The 17148-nt window shown below is 37.9% G+C and overlaps 1 protein-coding gene across 6 annotated transcripts in view; it reads right to left on the bottom strand.

Moving 5' to 3' along the window:
* The window catches only part of LOC117477954 (collagen alpha-1(XIV) chain-like), a 206395-nt gene that overhangs the window by 143500 nt on the left and 45747 nt on the right, over positions 1–17148 (bottom strand). For all 6 annotated transcript variants that reach the window (XM_034124781.1, XM_034124782.1, XM_034124784.1 and 3 more), the window contains 2 exons: positions 1888–2046; positions 833–952 (listed from right to left, as the gene is read on the bottom strand). In XM_034124781.1, the coding sequence (XP_033980672.1) occupies positions 833–952; positions 1888–2046 (279 nt within the window). The remainder of the gene's footprint in view (positions 1–832; positions 953–1887; positions 2047–17148) is intronic.

Here is a 17148-nt window from a genome sequence, read left to right as displayed (position 1 = left end):
ACCATCTCCACTTAACTGATTTGAGTTGTGTTCTTTGTACTCACAAGCAGCCAATTAGGAACCATGTACTGTTTTACTTTTGATAAACAATGGTTAAAGTAATGTTTAATTAAAAATGCCAGGGTTTTTTCAGACTCAAATATCGAATATCTTTGAGAATAAAGAATATTTGTTGTGTTTTGAAACAACACAAGAAATGTAAGGACGTCACCTGAGCGTTGACTTTGACAAGTGGAATATACTAAGAGCAATCAAAAGTGAAAATAACCGTTACTTTTCAATAATATTTTTGGAATATGCTCAATTGTGTTGTAATGCTGTTAAAATTCATTTTCATTATATCTTTGCCAGAATGTTACCGTTTTCAGCTTAGTGACAAAGCATTTTTCACATGATTCAATGGGATACATAAACATTCCCAAACTATAAATTACCATCATTTCTTTACATTTCACTTAACTTTGTTACATTTTGAGATGAAGTTGTTCATTTTGTATTTCTAACAGGGATACTGTACATTTACTGTTGCTTATATGATGATAGTTTTAAAGAAAACATGGACATTTAACCAAAAACAAGCCATATGTTAATAATACATTTATTATTCATGTGTGTGTTCACCACAACTAAACTACATTGACCTTCTGACTCTGCTCTAATCAGACCGGTCACAGGTCAAACACTTCAAAGATTAAATAAACTGCACTGAAGTGATTTAAATAAAGCTGAATTATAGGATTGGCTTTAGTCCAAGTCAACCTCTTAAGTGTTATCTGTAAACTATGAAGAGTATGAAGACCTTTATCAGGTGTTGGCTGTCAGCATACTGTACCTGTCAGTGTGTTCCCTCCTTTATATGGCAGGTTCTTCACAGCATCGATCACAGACGCTTTGGTGGTGTGAGCGTTAAGGTGCCACTCGATCCTGGGGTCTCCACTGTACTGAGCCAGGCCTACACACACACACACACACACACACACACACACACACACACACACACACACACACACACACACACACACACACACACACACACACACACACACACACACACACACACACACACACACACACACACACACACACACACACACACACACACACACACACACACACACACACACACACACACACACACACACACACACACACACAATGATAAGACACTTACTCAAACACAGACTCAACATATCCACAACAAGATATTATGTTTTATGTATTGTCTTTCTAAATCCCGCCTTTTGCAAATAAGTTTGGATGAAAAGCGAGCATGTTTGTTGATTGATCTTGCTCATTGCTAAGAATAATGTGCATGAATCTCTCCTGATGCAGTATGCCATATTTGGTTTCCATAGAGTCAGAATTGCATTACGATTGAAGTAATTTCACTGTTTTTCACATTATGCTAATTAGCAAACATTCTAGGTAGGTTGCCCTTAGTGATGATCCAATTGTATTCATCTGAATATACGCTCAATGTCAAGTCAATCAGACCTACAGTAGGGGAAAAGGTATGTGGTTGTAACTTGTTTTCAATATGGGGCGCTAAAAGAGCATGCTAGCCAAATCAAAGCGCTGGTCTCACATTTTTCGCCATTCCTGATGCCCCTACCAATTGTTGTGAGTTTTAAGTGGTGCTAAGCCCCTCAACAAATGTATACGTAAATGGACATTTATAATAGTCTGATAAAAACAGGACCCGATGATGCTTGGACATCATTTGGTCTTAGAACTTTCGTACTTGGGCCCTACTAAAATGTGATACAAATAATTTTAGACAATAGACTTGTTCAGGCTAAAAATAATTTCCTTTAAATGAAAAAGAAAGCTATAAGTATAGTTGTTTATATAAAATAGTTGAAGCCCAAAAAATAAAAATCTCCTCACCGATCCTGGTCTTGTCAAACTCCACCGAGAAGGCCTTGACCAGGTTTTCCAGGAAAGTCCTGACCAGCCTGAAGTTGATGCGGCCGATACTCCAGGAGCCGTCCACCAGAATAACAATGTCGGCTATGGCTGGAGTCTTACACATAAACTCCTCTTCAGCTAAAGAGAAACAGACAGAAACACACATTTAACTCACACAAATGGTCTTGTTCATCATTGGGAATGATGTAAGTAATTATGATGGGTTTTCTGGTGAGGACAGTTTTGGTACAGTTTGGATTTGCAGGAACATATTGTTTAACTATTCTAAAAAACTCAAAAGTGCACAGCCGCCTCCAGCACACACCAGATGAATCTGCAGTGGTAAAAGTAGGACAACTTGATGTGTAGCTTCTGTCCCGGAGTTTTACAAAGTGTTTCATTAATTCCGATTCAGTCCAACTCAGTATAATTAAACCCCGGAGGAGAGAGGTACTTAGTTTTAGCAGATGAAAAATACCAGCCCACTCAGTTGTTTGTCTCTACAGTTTACTGGGTGATAAAACAGAGCAGGCTTTAATGAGGCAACAGCACTTCTTTCACTTACAAAAGCCAGTCCGGCCCACAGTGAGCCAAAGGGCAACCAAATTAGGAAACACATTTCGATCAGCCAATTATCTTTCTCACAGAGCTTAGGACACCCCTGTGACTTTGGGTGGAAAACAACGGAATAGTTTAGGGTGCTGAAATGTATTCCCGGTAGACCCAATAATCGGAATTAATTGACTACTGCTGAAATGCACCCAAGCGAGAAAGAGGACTATGCTGCAAAAGTGCACAAAATAATATTAAGTTAAATAAAAGTTTAGAAAGCATATGCAATTACATAATGTTATGAACTCAATTCATAATTGACATAACAACTCAAGTGATGGCTGCTTTGTGACATTGTCATCTCTGTGATTAACATTCCAGTCAAAACCCCTTCTTTTGCATCAGTCATATCCACTAAATTAAAAATAAATGTATGTAAAGTGCCATAAAAGTTATGCTTGCTGTTCATATGATTTAACGCTTGTTAATCAGAGAAAATAACAATACTTAAAATATATTTGTCTAGGTTTATTCACGAGTGATATGGTGGAACACTAATGAAGTTATAAAACCTGGTAAGATGCCTTGTTTTTTAAGATATATGTTTTTCTTCCAAAACACAATGCCATTATGTGGTGTGTCAAAACCATTTGGTTAGTAGGATGCACCCACACAGTCCTCTCCACATTGCAGGTAAGTGAGGCAGATATTTTAGTATAACTTATTTTTAACAGTGGGTAGTGTTAGAGTAGAGGTAATATTTAATCTTTTCAGTAGTCCCTTGGGTATGAACTAAGTATTCTGAAGCTACATTTAAAAATGATTCACAAAGCCAAACTGCTTTTCTTCTCAGCATTAGATTTGCACCAATTTTACATCATTTTCTTGCTATTGTTTTTGACATTCTTGACCAGTCGGTGGCAAAGAATTCGGATCACAAATAATGAGTGACAGAGAGCGGTAGTGGTTGAGCAAACTACAGTGTGACTGACAAGAGGGCGATACCAACAAAGCAGTAAATCAGAGCAATAACACTCGTTTCATTACAGGTGCGTTTGGGTTCACCAAAACCGTTTGGCAAAGTCTCCGAAATAAAATGAATGCAGCCGAAGCACAATATCCAACTTTGTTATGCCCCCTTTGCTGACGCCCAGAAACTACCAGATTGTTCTACTTTATAGTGTTTTTGTGCCATTGTTGATAACAAGTAACTACTTCCTATCTGCTCTTAAGCATTAAATACAACATTAAAGCATTACAATCCAACACACAATGAGTGTGAATGCATTGAGAGATACGTTGCTATGTGAGAGCCATGAATTCCCAGCAACTCTTCCTGAATAAATGAATTTCACACTGGATTAAGCAAACAATGTTTTGACTAGACATAAAACACAAGCTAAGCCGCTGAATTTCACTATGTTTTAACTTCTGTGTAAAGTTGACACATACTTGGCCTAGTGCTGCCAGGGTTTGCACATGTGAGAACTAAACTGTATGTATATACACCCCCTGGCACACCATTTTATGTATCCTCCAGATGTATAAGAGAATGTTTCATTCAGGTTGCAGCATGTTTTTAAATATTAGTAGGTGGAGAATGAGTGTGTAAGGAGGGATAGCAAGGGCATTCTTCAGCAGTCATTTCATTCACCGTTGACAGGAACTAAGAAGTGTATCACTCCTTACAAGTCTCTACAGTGTCGGAATTTAAACCTCCTTCTCGGTCTACCAGAGGAGTCTCAGTGCCGCACTCCAACACGACTTCAGTGGGCAGATAAAAGAAGCGACATATAACACTTGCAATTACTTCTCTGAAAAGAATGAGCCTTGAGCTTGGTGTTGATTATCGGTTGGTTGTGCACTGAGAGGTATGGAAATGTAGGTTAATTGTAAGGTTGTCAGTGAAATTCACAGACAGCCAAGTAACCTTTTAACTTAAAATGTTGATATATAAGGTTGCTCCTGTGCATTTATCAACACATGTCAGTGGTAAAGTCCCTAAATACGTTTTCTGGCTTTACCGCTGAGATATATTCATGTTTCCAACTACAAAAGCAAACATGACCTGTACTTCACAGTGAAGAAGATTGCAGCAATGTAAAGCAATACATGTGTCAGTTTTGCAGACAGCTGGTTGAAGAGTCTTGATTTGGTAAGATTGTTGGCTCAACTGAGTTGTAATTTACTTGATGCAACTGTAGAGAACAGAAGCTATTGGTGGAAGCAAAAGCAAAAGCACATCACATTCACATGTCTACCTTTGCTTGTTGTGATGCAGAAGGATTAAAAAGCGATAATATATTAGTACTATAATGCAACTTTGTTATAAAGTTTTGTTAATAGGTCTTCAAATGTATTCAAAATTGTATTTAAAACCAATGTGGACTAGTCCAACATTCAAATTGAAGGAAGCACAATATTTGTTAAATACTAAATATTAGATAAGATTAAAAATACCTTTTTGATCCCAAATTGAAAAGGTTGTTACAATGGCACATTAACAAGGCATTGCAAATGAATAACAAATATAATAAAATAAATTGTACATTTTAAAAGGTCTCCAATCATACTATTTGTAGGCATACATTATAGGTCTCAGGTATATAAAAATATATTTAAAAAATGTCTATGAAATATTTTGCTCAAAATACCAAACAGATCACCCATTCTAGCCGTGCCTCATACCCTCTATTTCAGGCCTGTTAGAGAAGTGCTGATTCTGGGTCCGTAGCTTTAAAAAAAAATAGAAATTGGAAAATAATTGAAAACAAAGAGGGGGCGGAGCTTATGCAGGATAATTCTACCCAGATACTCAGCTAAACGTTGCCGTGATTAAATGCCATATCATGTTCAAAACAACATCAAGGATTGTTGCTGAAACAGTATGGAGCTCAAACACTTTTTCTCTTGTGGGTTTACTACAAGGTGAGTACCTTTTTATATTTCCTGCTTTTTTACACATACTCTCTCCAGTACAGCGTTAGCTCTGAGTGTTAGCGATGCTTGCTAATGTAAAAAAATACCATATTACTTCCAAAACACGTTGCGCATTGTTTCTGATACAGCAACGTTTCTGATTGGGCCGTGGGTGTAAAGCCAGCCATATTTCCGATATTACGTCATATCGGCAGCAAATCTGAATCAGCTCTGTTGTACCCCCGTTTTTAGAGATTTGGGTATGAAAAGAGAGAGGGTTTTGTTTTCTGACACTTTGTGAGTCTCCTGACACACCGGGGAAACATATTTATGTATAAAAGACATCAAAAAGTGTATTTTGCATGATAGGAGACCTTTAACAATAGATATATACCTATCAAGAGTATAAATGTATATATGTATAGAATATTTATACTGTTTAAAGAAAACTTTTCTAATACACAATATGAAATATAAAGTGTATGTGTGTTCAAAATTCCATTTAGAATTTAGAATTGGGACACTGCAGAGATATCGAGCCTGAAACGAGTATTTATTTGGTAAAAAATACAAAATAAAATTGATTTTTTTATATAGTTCAAATATTGCAATCATATTATCATCTAAATTAATCTCTATTTTTTCAATTTAGTTCCGAAATTGTGCAGCTCTATAGGTTAACTTCACTGACTAAATGTGAAGTTGCCTACAAACCTGATTTTAGAAAAATAGAATACCTATAGAAATATGGCAACACTCAAATCATTCAATAAGTGTCCTTAAAAGGTGCTTTACTGTTTTTATGAACTTAATATTTGCAAAAGAAAATGTTACTGAACAAGCTCCTGAACCTTATTGGTGGACTGCTGCATGTTCTGCAAAATGTCTGTAGGTCTTCAAATAATCTTTACACATGTAATGTCACAGAATCTCTGCTTATAACATGGATATGAATCTCTTAACCTGTTAAGCACCAAGCCTGTTTTTCATGTTTCAGGCTCGAAAATGACATGCCCAAAACAAATGACTACAACTTAACTTCTAAAAGGGTTATATGAATAATGTCTTTTATCAAAGCAAGGTTACATCTGTGAGTTGGATGTAGAAGTGTCAGAATCAATATAGATGTTTTTTATTTTAAAGAAAATTCAGATTTTACATAGTAAAAAACTGTAAATGATAGTGTCCGTCCAAAAATTCTTTTTTACAGATAGTGAAAACTACCCTTGGATGATGGGTTAGTAGACTAAAAGCTTTAGGAATCCAAAGTACAACATATAATAAGTACCCTGTATCAAGATTGATGCAAAACAAGTGACATTTGACCTTTTTAGAGAGGTTTAGCCAAAACCACCCCACCTCTGAGGTGATTTGGGTGAAAATGTTTTTTTTTCCATATCTCTGGCCCCCCTTGGTCGATTTGGATGGTTGACACCTCTTTCTGACCGTTAGAGCCAATAGAATCGAAGGGGGAGGCCCCCCCACACACACGTTGTGAAGAGAAAAGGTGGGGGCTGCGCGCATGTAAATGTGCAGCAGAGTGGACCTATCTCTAGCTCTGGCATTTGGAAACGAAAAAGCAGTTTTATTGCTTATGGATTATCAGAAATCATTTCAAAGAGGACACAGACACATTGGATTAACCTATGGATTAACTGCAGCATCGTTTTTTTATCGTTTTAATGCCATTGAAGACCAGTTTTGACCAAGGTAAGCCATGTTAGCGTTTCTAGCTACCTAGCTCCGCATGTTATGATGTACGCTTTCGTTTATAGCGTCGCAAATGTTTATCACTGAGTGTTGAGGTGGGCACCCCCAGATTCTGTGTCTCCAGCTGATGCAAAACGAGGGGTTGGCTGTGCATCTAGGATAAGTAATAAGGGAGTTAGAGTGAGTTTAGGTGCAGTGATAGGTTACATTTTTTCGCTCGTGGCTAATTCAGAGGCTGAGTGTTAGCATTGTGGGGTTTTTTTGGAAAAAAAAATTAAAAAGATCAGTTAGCTGAGTTTCTTCCCGTTACATGGATATAAAACATTCATAGTTTATTAAATATTAAGATTCCTTAGACGTTGTTTCCTGCAAATGACGCGTTTATCCGCCCGGTACCGGGGGGGGCCGTGCGTAACAGGTTAACAGTGGATCTGGTGAAGAGAAAGGGTTTAGAAAGATTTAAGGAAAGAAAGGAGGGATGTTTCAGAGTCAATACAGGAAGTGAAATTGAAGGGCAAAAAAGTGCTTAAGCGAACTAGGTGAAAGACGACTAGGGTCTTTTTAATAGCACGTCTGGGACAATACTTGCACCTGGACAGATGGTGAAAAAAGGAACAGTGAGAGGGATGAGGAAGTGAAAGAAAAGCTGTAACAGATGCATATTAATGGGTGTAACTACACAAGTGAGTGTGCTGTGAATACAAATGTTGTGTTTCTTTCTGCTTGGTTTACTAAGCTTCCCCTTTGGCATTTGTTTTCTTTTATTGCTTATTTTCTGTGAGTTTGCCATCCTGATTCAATTGCTTTTATATTATCACTAACACTTTTCTGTTGTATTACTTGTTTATGTTGTAATTGCAATGAGTCTCTATTTTAACTGAAGAGCTGCACAAATCAAGGCACAAAAAAGTAAACAGGATAATAAAAAGAATAAAATATGAGTTTTGAGAAGAAAAGAGGATAAAAGACAGAGATAAAAATAGATATAAGTGCAATGGGTGTGGCTGAGAAAGAAAACAATGGCATTGCTTAAAGAAATGATCCACACAGATTCAGTTTATCTATCCTACATGACTTCAGCAAAGGAAGAGATGCATTTGTCCCTGGGAAAAAAACAAAACGGGAAGAATAGGGTTGTTAACATAAGCAGAAATAGCAATGGGTAAACAACTTGCAAAGCAAAGAGAGTGACCTAAAAAAAAGAATAGACCAGCAGAAAACCCAAAGAAGACATGATATTGCCATACTGATTTATGGGAAGTGCTGTGTAGGATTCCAAAGCAATACTCATCAGCAATAACACAAAATAAAGGTGTAATGTTTAGGGGAAAGGACCAAGATGGGAGTGAAGAGGAAACAGAGAAGAGGTTACCAGACGACAAAGCAAAAAGACAAATCCACTTTGTTAAAGCATCTCACACTACCTGCAAATCTCTTAATATGGCCCCCTTAAAACAATAAACCAAAGTTGCTGTTGGTCCGATCACACCAGCTGACCATGCTATCAGACCATAGGGGTGAAGTTGTGGGGCATATGGGCACTACCCTACTGCCTACTTTCTTCAAGCTATCTTGCTCCAACCATTCACATCTTTAAACTCTGCTTTTTTTTATGTTAACCACACACCGTGAAAGATAACGGTTGACAAATCAGGCGCAAGGCCTATAGTGGGGGAATCAATGACCACTTCCAATAATACCCCCACTTCCTACACCCCTGCTTCCTGCACCCTTACTTCAGCCCCACCTAGGTTCAAACTCTGCGTTCTTTTACTTTTCATCTACAACACCTGTAATGTTTGCTGACTACAGTTGGGGCCCTAATGCGTTGACGACATTTAAACGCCTGACTAAAAACCTCCTCTATGGAAGTTCCTGCTACAGTAGGAGTCTCCAAGATCATATTTTGCCCTGATGACACACACAGACTCACAAGGTAAGATGACTTGGGCTAAATTCCTCATGGCCCTTGTTTGTGTTTATAATTGTAACATCTTGAAACTCACTTTTTTTAAATCAAAAATTCCAATATGTATTTTGTATTTAAGAGTTAAAGGTAGGGTAGGTAAGTTTGAGAAACCGGCTCGAGATCGCTAGAATTTGAAAATACACAACCGGAGAAAATCTGCCACTTCCTTACAGAGCCCCTCCTCCAACACACACGAACGCGCACATGACCAATGAGGGCACGAGATAAGTTTGTGCACAGATGGAAGGCTGACAGGCAGGTAGACCATCCAGTTATTTTAGCCGGGCCGGCTAAAATAATTGGTCGTGCTTTTTACAGCACTACGGCTTCCACAGATGACATTTTTTTATGGATTTTTTGTCAAAGCACTTAACCTGTTAAGCACCAAGCCTGTTTTTCATGTTTCAGGCTCGAAAATGACATGCCCAAAACAAATGACTACAACTTAACTTCTAAAAGGGTTATATGAATAATTTCTTTTTATCAAAGCAAGGTTACATCTGTGAGTTGGATGTAGAAGTGTCAGAATCAATATAGATGTTTTTTATTTTAAAGAAAATTCAGATTTTACATAGTAAAAAACTGTAAATTATAGTGTCCGTCCAAAAATTCTTTTTTACAGATAGTGAAAACTACCCTTGGATGATGGGTTAGTAGACTAAAAGCTTTAGGAATCCAAAGTACAACATATAATAAGTACCCTGTATCAAGATTGATGCAAAACAAGTGACATTTGACCTTTTCAGAGAGGTTTAGCCAAAACCACCCCACCTCTGAGGTGATTTGGGTGAAAATGTTTTTTTTTTCCATATCTCTGGCCCCCCTTGCTCGATTTGGATGGTTGACACCTCTTTCTGACCGTTAGAGCCAATAGAATCGAAGGGGGAGGCCCCCACACACACTCGTTGTGAAGAGAAAAGGTGGGGGCTGCGCGCATGTAATTTTGATTCAGAGTGGACCGATCTCTCGCTCTGACATTTGGAAACGAAAAAGCAGTTTTATTACTTATGGATTATCAGAAATCATTTCAAAGAGGACACAGACACATTGGATTAACCTATGGATTAACTGCAGCATCGTTTTTTTTTATCGTTTTTAATGCCATTGAAGACCAGTTTTGACCAAGGTAAGCCATGTTAGCGTTTCTAGCTACCTAGCTCCACATGTTATGATGTACGCTTTCGTTTATAGCGTCGCAAATGTTTATCACTGAGTGTTGAGGAGGGCACCACTAGATTCAGTGTCTCCAGGACACCAAAAACGAGTGGTTGGCTGTGCATCTAGGATAAGTAATAAGGGAGTTATTGTGAGTTTAGTTGCAGAGATAGGTTACATTTTTTTCGCTTGTGGCTAATTCAGAGGCTGAGTGGGGTTTTTTTGGAGAAAAAAAATTAAAAAGATCAGTTAGCTGAGTTTCTTCCCGTTACATGGATATAAAACATTCATAGTTGATTAAATATTAAGATTCCTTAGACGTTGTTTCCTGCAAATGACGCATTTATCCGCCCGGTACCGGGGGGATGGTGCGTAACAGGTTAAGATATTCATTGCTATCGGGATGTTAAGAGCATTCCATGGAATATAACAAAAAGTGTATCTCGAGCCGGTTACTCAAACTTACCTACCCCACCTTTAAGTATGTGGATGGTGATGACACATCACTTACAATCATTTGGCAAATTGTGTGTGAAAGTATATGCTAAAGTGACATTCAGATACAATGCAGCAAATGGTTAAATTAAAAGGCTGTGTTGTTTCTTGTGATAAGAAACGTTCCTGATATAATCTAAAATGTCCTGATCTGAGCCTGTGTGGATCAATGTTCAAGTGTTCATGAGATGTCAAGGAGTCAAGAGTCTCAGCCATGACTAATGTAAGCAACATCACAACACTGTCTGTCACGCCCCTTTGCTAATTAGGTACAAATAGTCCTCTGGGGCGACAAGTCTCACAACAGTAGGGTGGAAATGTGGAGGTAGGAACGCAAGGAAGGAAGAGTAAGAGAGAGAGAAAGGGAGGGAGGGAGGGAATGGAAACTTCCAAAGGTAAGGTTTGTTGGCAGATTATTCAACCACATAGCTATTAGCAAAAAGGCCCCTCAGGCAAAGTGTTTATCCACAGGTCGAAAATTCAGAGTGGGAGCAGGTCTGAGGCACCTCCACAGACAGCACGGGTCAAGACTATGAACCTGGATGTGACCCTAGTGGGCAGGGTGGAAACAATATGATAGTCATTTCTGTGGACTGACATTCTGATACATATTCATGACTTTGAGCAAGAGGCCCACAGGTAAGAACAGGCTGTGCTCATCCCAGAATCCCAGAGACTAAAGCTGGGGTAGGCAAAATATTCATTGTGTCATTTGAAAAACAATCCTTTCAAAAACTTTTTGCATATTGTAATTCAAATTGTCTAAGGGAAAACTAAACATCTGGATATTTTCTTGGCTCTGATTCGGCTCAGGCTCTAGAAGGTCTAGTGTAAGACTTTGGCAACTCACAGATTATTTAAAGCAAGACTTTTCCTAATTGCTATTCAAAATGTTTTTGATGTGTGCTTTGCATGTTCTCGTCCCCAGGATGAAAGCCTGAGAAAACGGAGTTACATCCTGCAGGAACGTTGCCATTCCAGGATTGGCAAGAACGGTGCAAAGCAACCCAAAACATGAATAAAGACGTATTAAAAAGAGGGTCGGAGATTAGCGTTTTGGAGATGTAGGAAAAATGCTTAGCCTTCTGTTCAAAGCTGTGGCTAGCCTGTGAGCTAACGTTAGCTTTACAACTTTACATCTTGCTACAGTTGAGCAGTTAGAAGCACAAATTCTAACAACATTTACTCTCCAACTCTTTTACTTGCCTTACAGGCCCGAAGGTTTGCAAACAAAACAGGCATCAGGATCACAGTTCCCATATGAATGATGATTGAAATGAATAATAAGTACTTATACAGGTTTCTGTATGGAGCATGTATCAAGCCCTAGCTTGTCTGGTGGGAGGCGCTGCGGACAGAGGGAAGGAGGAGTGCTGCAGGAGACAGTCTGTACTCTCAATTTTTTTGCATTTTATTTGCCTTTCAAGATTACAAAAATGTTACCCAAAGATGCCAAAAGGTTATTACAGATTTGTTTTGTCTCAACTTTCCTGTATTGCTTATAGTTTCAACTTTGTCACCTGGGCAAAATCTTCAATTGTGTAATGGTTTCTGGAGAAATATGTTCACTTTTAAGTTCTACAAAAAACAGCAATCCATAAATGAGTATTCACTTTCTCTTTTCTGTATCATTAAAACACATGCTACCCCATACTTCTGATTGCATGATGCGACACAACCCAATCAACACTGGACATTTCAAAGTCATATTTTTCCAAATTAAAATGATATGTTCCCTTTTTGCAATATTACTTTCAAACAAATGAAGGTTACAAAGAAAACCGATATCCAATGTCTCTGCTCCTCCCAACGTTAAGCTAACAGCTTGAGGCAACAGGGCAGCAGATGCAACTAGAAGGCAGATACCTCAGTGTCAAAGGTGAGCTACCCACCTTAGGGATGTGTTTGATAGATTTGTCTACGCTTGGCTAAGTTAACCACCAGGAGGTAAACAAGTTCAGCTGCCTCTTATTCAATCTCTCAACAGCAGCTTGTGACACCAATGTCCAGCTTATGGATACCACGTAGTCATCCATGTGGAGGGTTTCAAAGGTAGCGGTAAGCCCAATGTCACTTCTTGCTTAACACCAAAAGATAGAGTTTATCCTTCAAACACATGGCGTCTAGCACGCTAGTAAGCAAGCAATGTTTGGTCTTTAAATATAACTTGATGAGCTTCTTAAAAAAAATACTAATATCGATGTGGGTTTAGTTGAACGACATTTTCATCGGCATATATTCTAAAGGGTGAGTAGGTTTAAACAAGGGTGGCACAAATCCGAGAATACTCATGGTAGAAATGTTACATGGAATTAATAGAAATTAAATGGATACAGGTTATTTGCTCAGCATGTATTTCCCATGATATTTGCAGATACTGTAAGATACATATTTTCTTAATTTTCCAAATAAACATTTTATTGTGGTGTATTGTATTTTTCAGTGCAGTACTTGTAAGCTTGAATATTTACACTGCAAATGTCCTTTAGCAACATAGTATTAACAATTTAAAAGAATGCAACAACTTTTGAATTTATATATTTTCTTTCATTAATTTGGAATGAGGTTTACAGAAAGGTTCAGAGTTATGGTTAGGGTTATGTATTTGTATCTCTTTTTGTCATATAATGGTTAATATTATTAAGGCTTTTACTTTGTTACTCCTCAAATGTGTATCAACAAGGTTTAAAAAGCCTTTCCAGAGACAAACAGAGCAAAGTGTGGGTCTTGTAACTGCTTGGTGGCAAATCCAAGGCTTTCTACCCGCCGACATAATAAGAAAAAGGACTGCCACTGCCGACTCCTCAAGCCAATAACAGCAAGCACCTTATTTTTCTCTGAAACATGAAAGAGCAACAAGCTGGTTAGGATGCAGCTGCAGATTCCTGAGCCGTGAATGAAAATTCTAATCTCAAGAGTCTTCGGTCATACACAAATTAATACGGTGGCCCAAAGATTTATCACATTGAACATTTTAAGGAAATGTGTCTGAAAACAGACAAAAAGCTTCATTCGGAAGTGATATTAACAGTCCCATTACAAGATTTAACTGATAAAAAGACAATACAACATTCACTATTGAGAAGGTTTCACTATAAAGAAAAGATTGTAGATGTCACAGAGCTTTGAGAAGCATGTTTGTTATTAAAGGGCATCAGTTTTTGGGAAAGTAACCAGGAAAAGTAAGATTTACAAGCACATGGTTCTTCTGGAAATGAGTTAGGATTCTAGCATTTTCCTGATTTGACCGTGTGTTTAGTTAGATGCCTCAAATCAAATCTGTAGTTAACACGAGTTTAAGACATTTTCACGTTTTGAGCTACGACATAAAATACGTCAGAAAATAGCCCACTTGTGAATGTCTAGAACTTCTATGCGTCATTAAAACTGCTGTTTTACATTACGTAATCCGAGGAAAACGAGTCCTTTTTCATCTTGGCGGTGGTGATGCGATGCCACGTGACGGTGATGTAAAACGTAAATAGCTTAATGTTAGCTTTTAACTCCTTGTGATTGCATTTACGCTTCAAAAATCATACAAATGGTTTGTTATGTTCAGATTATCCTGCTGAACAAAACCGGCAGGAATCATAAACTTGTTTTGGCATAAGATCTTATTTCCTGCATTATTACAAAATGCAATGGAAAAGTCTACTTTTGTCAAGGGAGCTGTTGCGATACTAACTCTTTGGTTGGCATAAAAACATATTTCTCACTGCATTGGCATCCACTGAGAAACAAATTGCACCAATGAAGGTTCTCATGGACTGAGCGTTCCTGCTCAGCTCCCGGGTGTGAGAATGTCTAACATTATAAATGTGAAGCAGGTTGGTGCAGTAACGAAACGCGCTCAGCACAAAGACCATCCCTGCAAAAATAAAGGTTACAGGTACAGTAAGGTGGTAAATCCACTGACATATGCAAAATGTGCAGAAACAAAGTGTGGCCATGCTACAGATCGACACTAGTTCCTTTGTACAGTCAACAGTATCAGGCCAGATAAATATATGTATCATACAAATCTCCATAGGATACAAATAAACCCCTTTGTTTTTGTTGAGCCACTAGTGCCTTTGGAAAGGAAGTCTGCAGCTGCTCTAGTGCAACACGCAGAAATTATTTGCCTGGATGATCCTTAGTTACACGCTAACAGTCATTACTGACATTATACATCTGAACAAGGTCAGGCACGCTTGAGAATCATAACTCATTTCATTTTGGTCTAGTCGTAAGAAATAAATGGCTCTAGAGTGAAGAAGAAGAGGTTTTTCTTCGGTCAGCATCACAGATGACTGTTGAGTCTCTGAGGAATGGTTGCATTTTCCTTTGAAATTGAATTTATGTTAAGATGGGAGCCATATTAGTACTCCCATTTGTATTCATTAGGATGTAAACATTCCTTTATTTTCAGCTCAGTATGTCTCAAAGGCATTTAGAAAGTTTCAACCGTCTATGCTTCTGCTCTGCTGCTGTGAAATCTTTACTGTTATTCCCATTTACTGATGCTATTACCATCAAAAGGCTCAGCCAGTGGACTGCAATTGAAAAAGTAGGCTTTCAGGTTTCAGGTTGTTAAATCTGACAGCACAGTAAATCATTCATATGTAAAGCAAGTGAGCGAAGGAGTAATACACCTTAATTTACTGTAATTTTCAGCATGGAATCCATTACTCACCGTACGCATTCAACTCAACATTATATAATTATTCAGTCAAATGTCCCCTTTACTTTCCTGAAAGGCGCAAACTTATTGCTGGAGAAGAGAGCTATGAAGATCAATGGTCCAGACTTCTTACTTTTCAAAAATAAATGTAATTTACTCAAAATACATTATTATGGTATTCATATTAAAGGTGCTTTTATCCAACAGCATCCATGAGATTACTAGTTATTTGTTATCTGGCTGTTTGTTAGATCTAATTATTACAGGGAATAGTTGAATACTCAATTATTGTTGGTCAATGTGGTCACTCGGCGGTCTGCTCTTTTTCGATAGAAGACTATTGCTAATTTTTCTCTTTAAAAAGAAAAAGGGCAACAAAAGAAAAGAAGGAGAGTTGGTAAAAGATTATCCCATAATAGTTTTTGCAGTTCAACTAACACATGTTGTATAAATTGTTGTCCATTACATGATTAACATAACAAAATTCCATATACAGTATCGAACACCTAGAAACCACGTTTAAACACACTTTGTCAAGCCATATGAATAACTTCTGACATTAACTACAGACTGTAAACTGTGCATCACACACAGCTGGGTGGTCACAGTGTAATCAGTGTGGATTGGTGTTGCAATGAGACAATTATGCACAAATTGTTTTACAGGAGAAAGCTCTAAATGAATTCATAATGACCCAGGAAGTGCTCAGTATGACAGGGGAGAAATCTTTCTTGTCCCATTAAACATTGAGAACGCTAGTCGAGCAGCAGGGTCACCGCCATGAAGAAGAGCAGTGATTTTGACACCTGCAGAGATAAAAAAGTGACTTTTCCTCTTCTTCAAACACTGCTGGGAAAATTGTCTCTCTCAGCCAACATATCAATATAATAGCAGGCATTACACACCACGGGAAACTAATCAGTTCTTGTAGAACAGTGCATTCTTTACGTTTTGTGTCATAAAGCCAACCAAAGAGAATACATTACTTTCCTATGTCCTGCAGCATGCTAAGAAAAGTGAATCTTGTAATATACTCTTAGCACTTGTAGCAAAGTGCTTTGTACCTCAGAGGAAGAAAAAGAGTTGCGCTAACTGAAAGTCAAAGATCATCTAGAGAAAAGACTACTCCTGCCTGCAGTTTGCTGGACGGTGTTGACTGATGGACTGGAGTGTTGGAAGAAATACCACAGGGATGAGTGTATAACAACAAAGACGAGAAAAGAAAGAAGACGGCTCTCTTTATCTATAAACTCAAGACCTTCCAAACTGTTCAGCTGCAGATCCATGTGACAAAATGAAGAGTGATTGAAAGGCTTTGTTATGTCAGGCATGAAGGCAAACTGTATTTCACAAAGAAAAACAACATGTCAATAGTAATGATGCATGCCATGGACCGGCACTTGTCATCAGAAATAATGTATTAGAAAATGCACTCTACAAAGAAAACAACCTAAGTCCAAGCCTCACTTTGGGTAAGCCCAGTTTCAAATGCTTCTTTATTTGAATCACCAGCTGCAACACTTTTTTACTCAAGAAAATATTTATATTTTGCAGTACTTCAGACAATAAACCATTACAAATTCCAAGCAAATCAATGAATGGGTTGAATCTGAGACCCTCCCACTGAAAATATGTTTTGTTGATTAAAGCTGCTTACACCAATGTGAGTTTCTATGTAGCCTTCAAAACACATCTTCAAATGTACTGTATTGCTGCAAACATATTTTTATGTTAAATTCACATTACTGTAGTTATGGCTAAACATTATGTTTCTAGT

The sequence above is a fragment of the Trematomus bernacchii genome, unplaced genomic scaffold (assembly GCF_902827165.1).
Source record: "Trematomus bernacchii unplaced genomic scaffold, fTreBer1.1, whole genome shotgun sequence".
Taxonomy (NCBI): Eukaryota; Metazoa; Chordata; class Actinopteri; order Perciformes; family Nototheniidae; genus Trematomus; species Trematomus bernacchii.
Note: the sequence above shows the minus strand (reverse complement) of the source record. Positions and strands in the feature narration are given on the sequence as shown.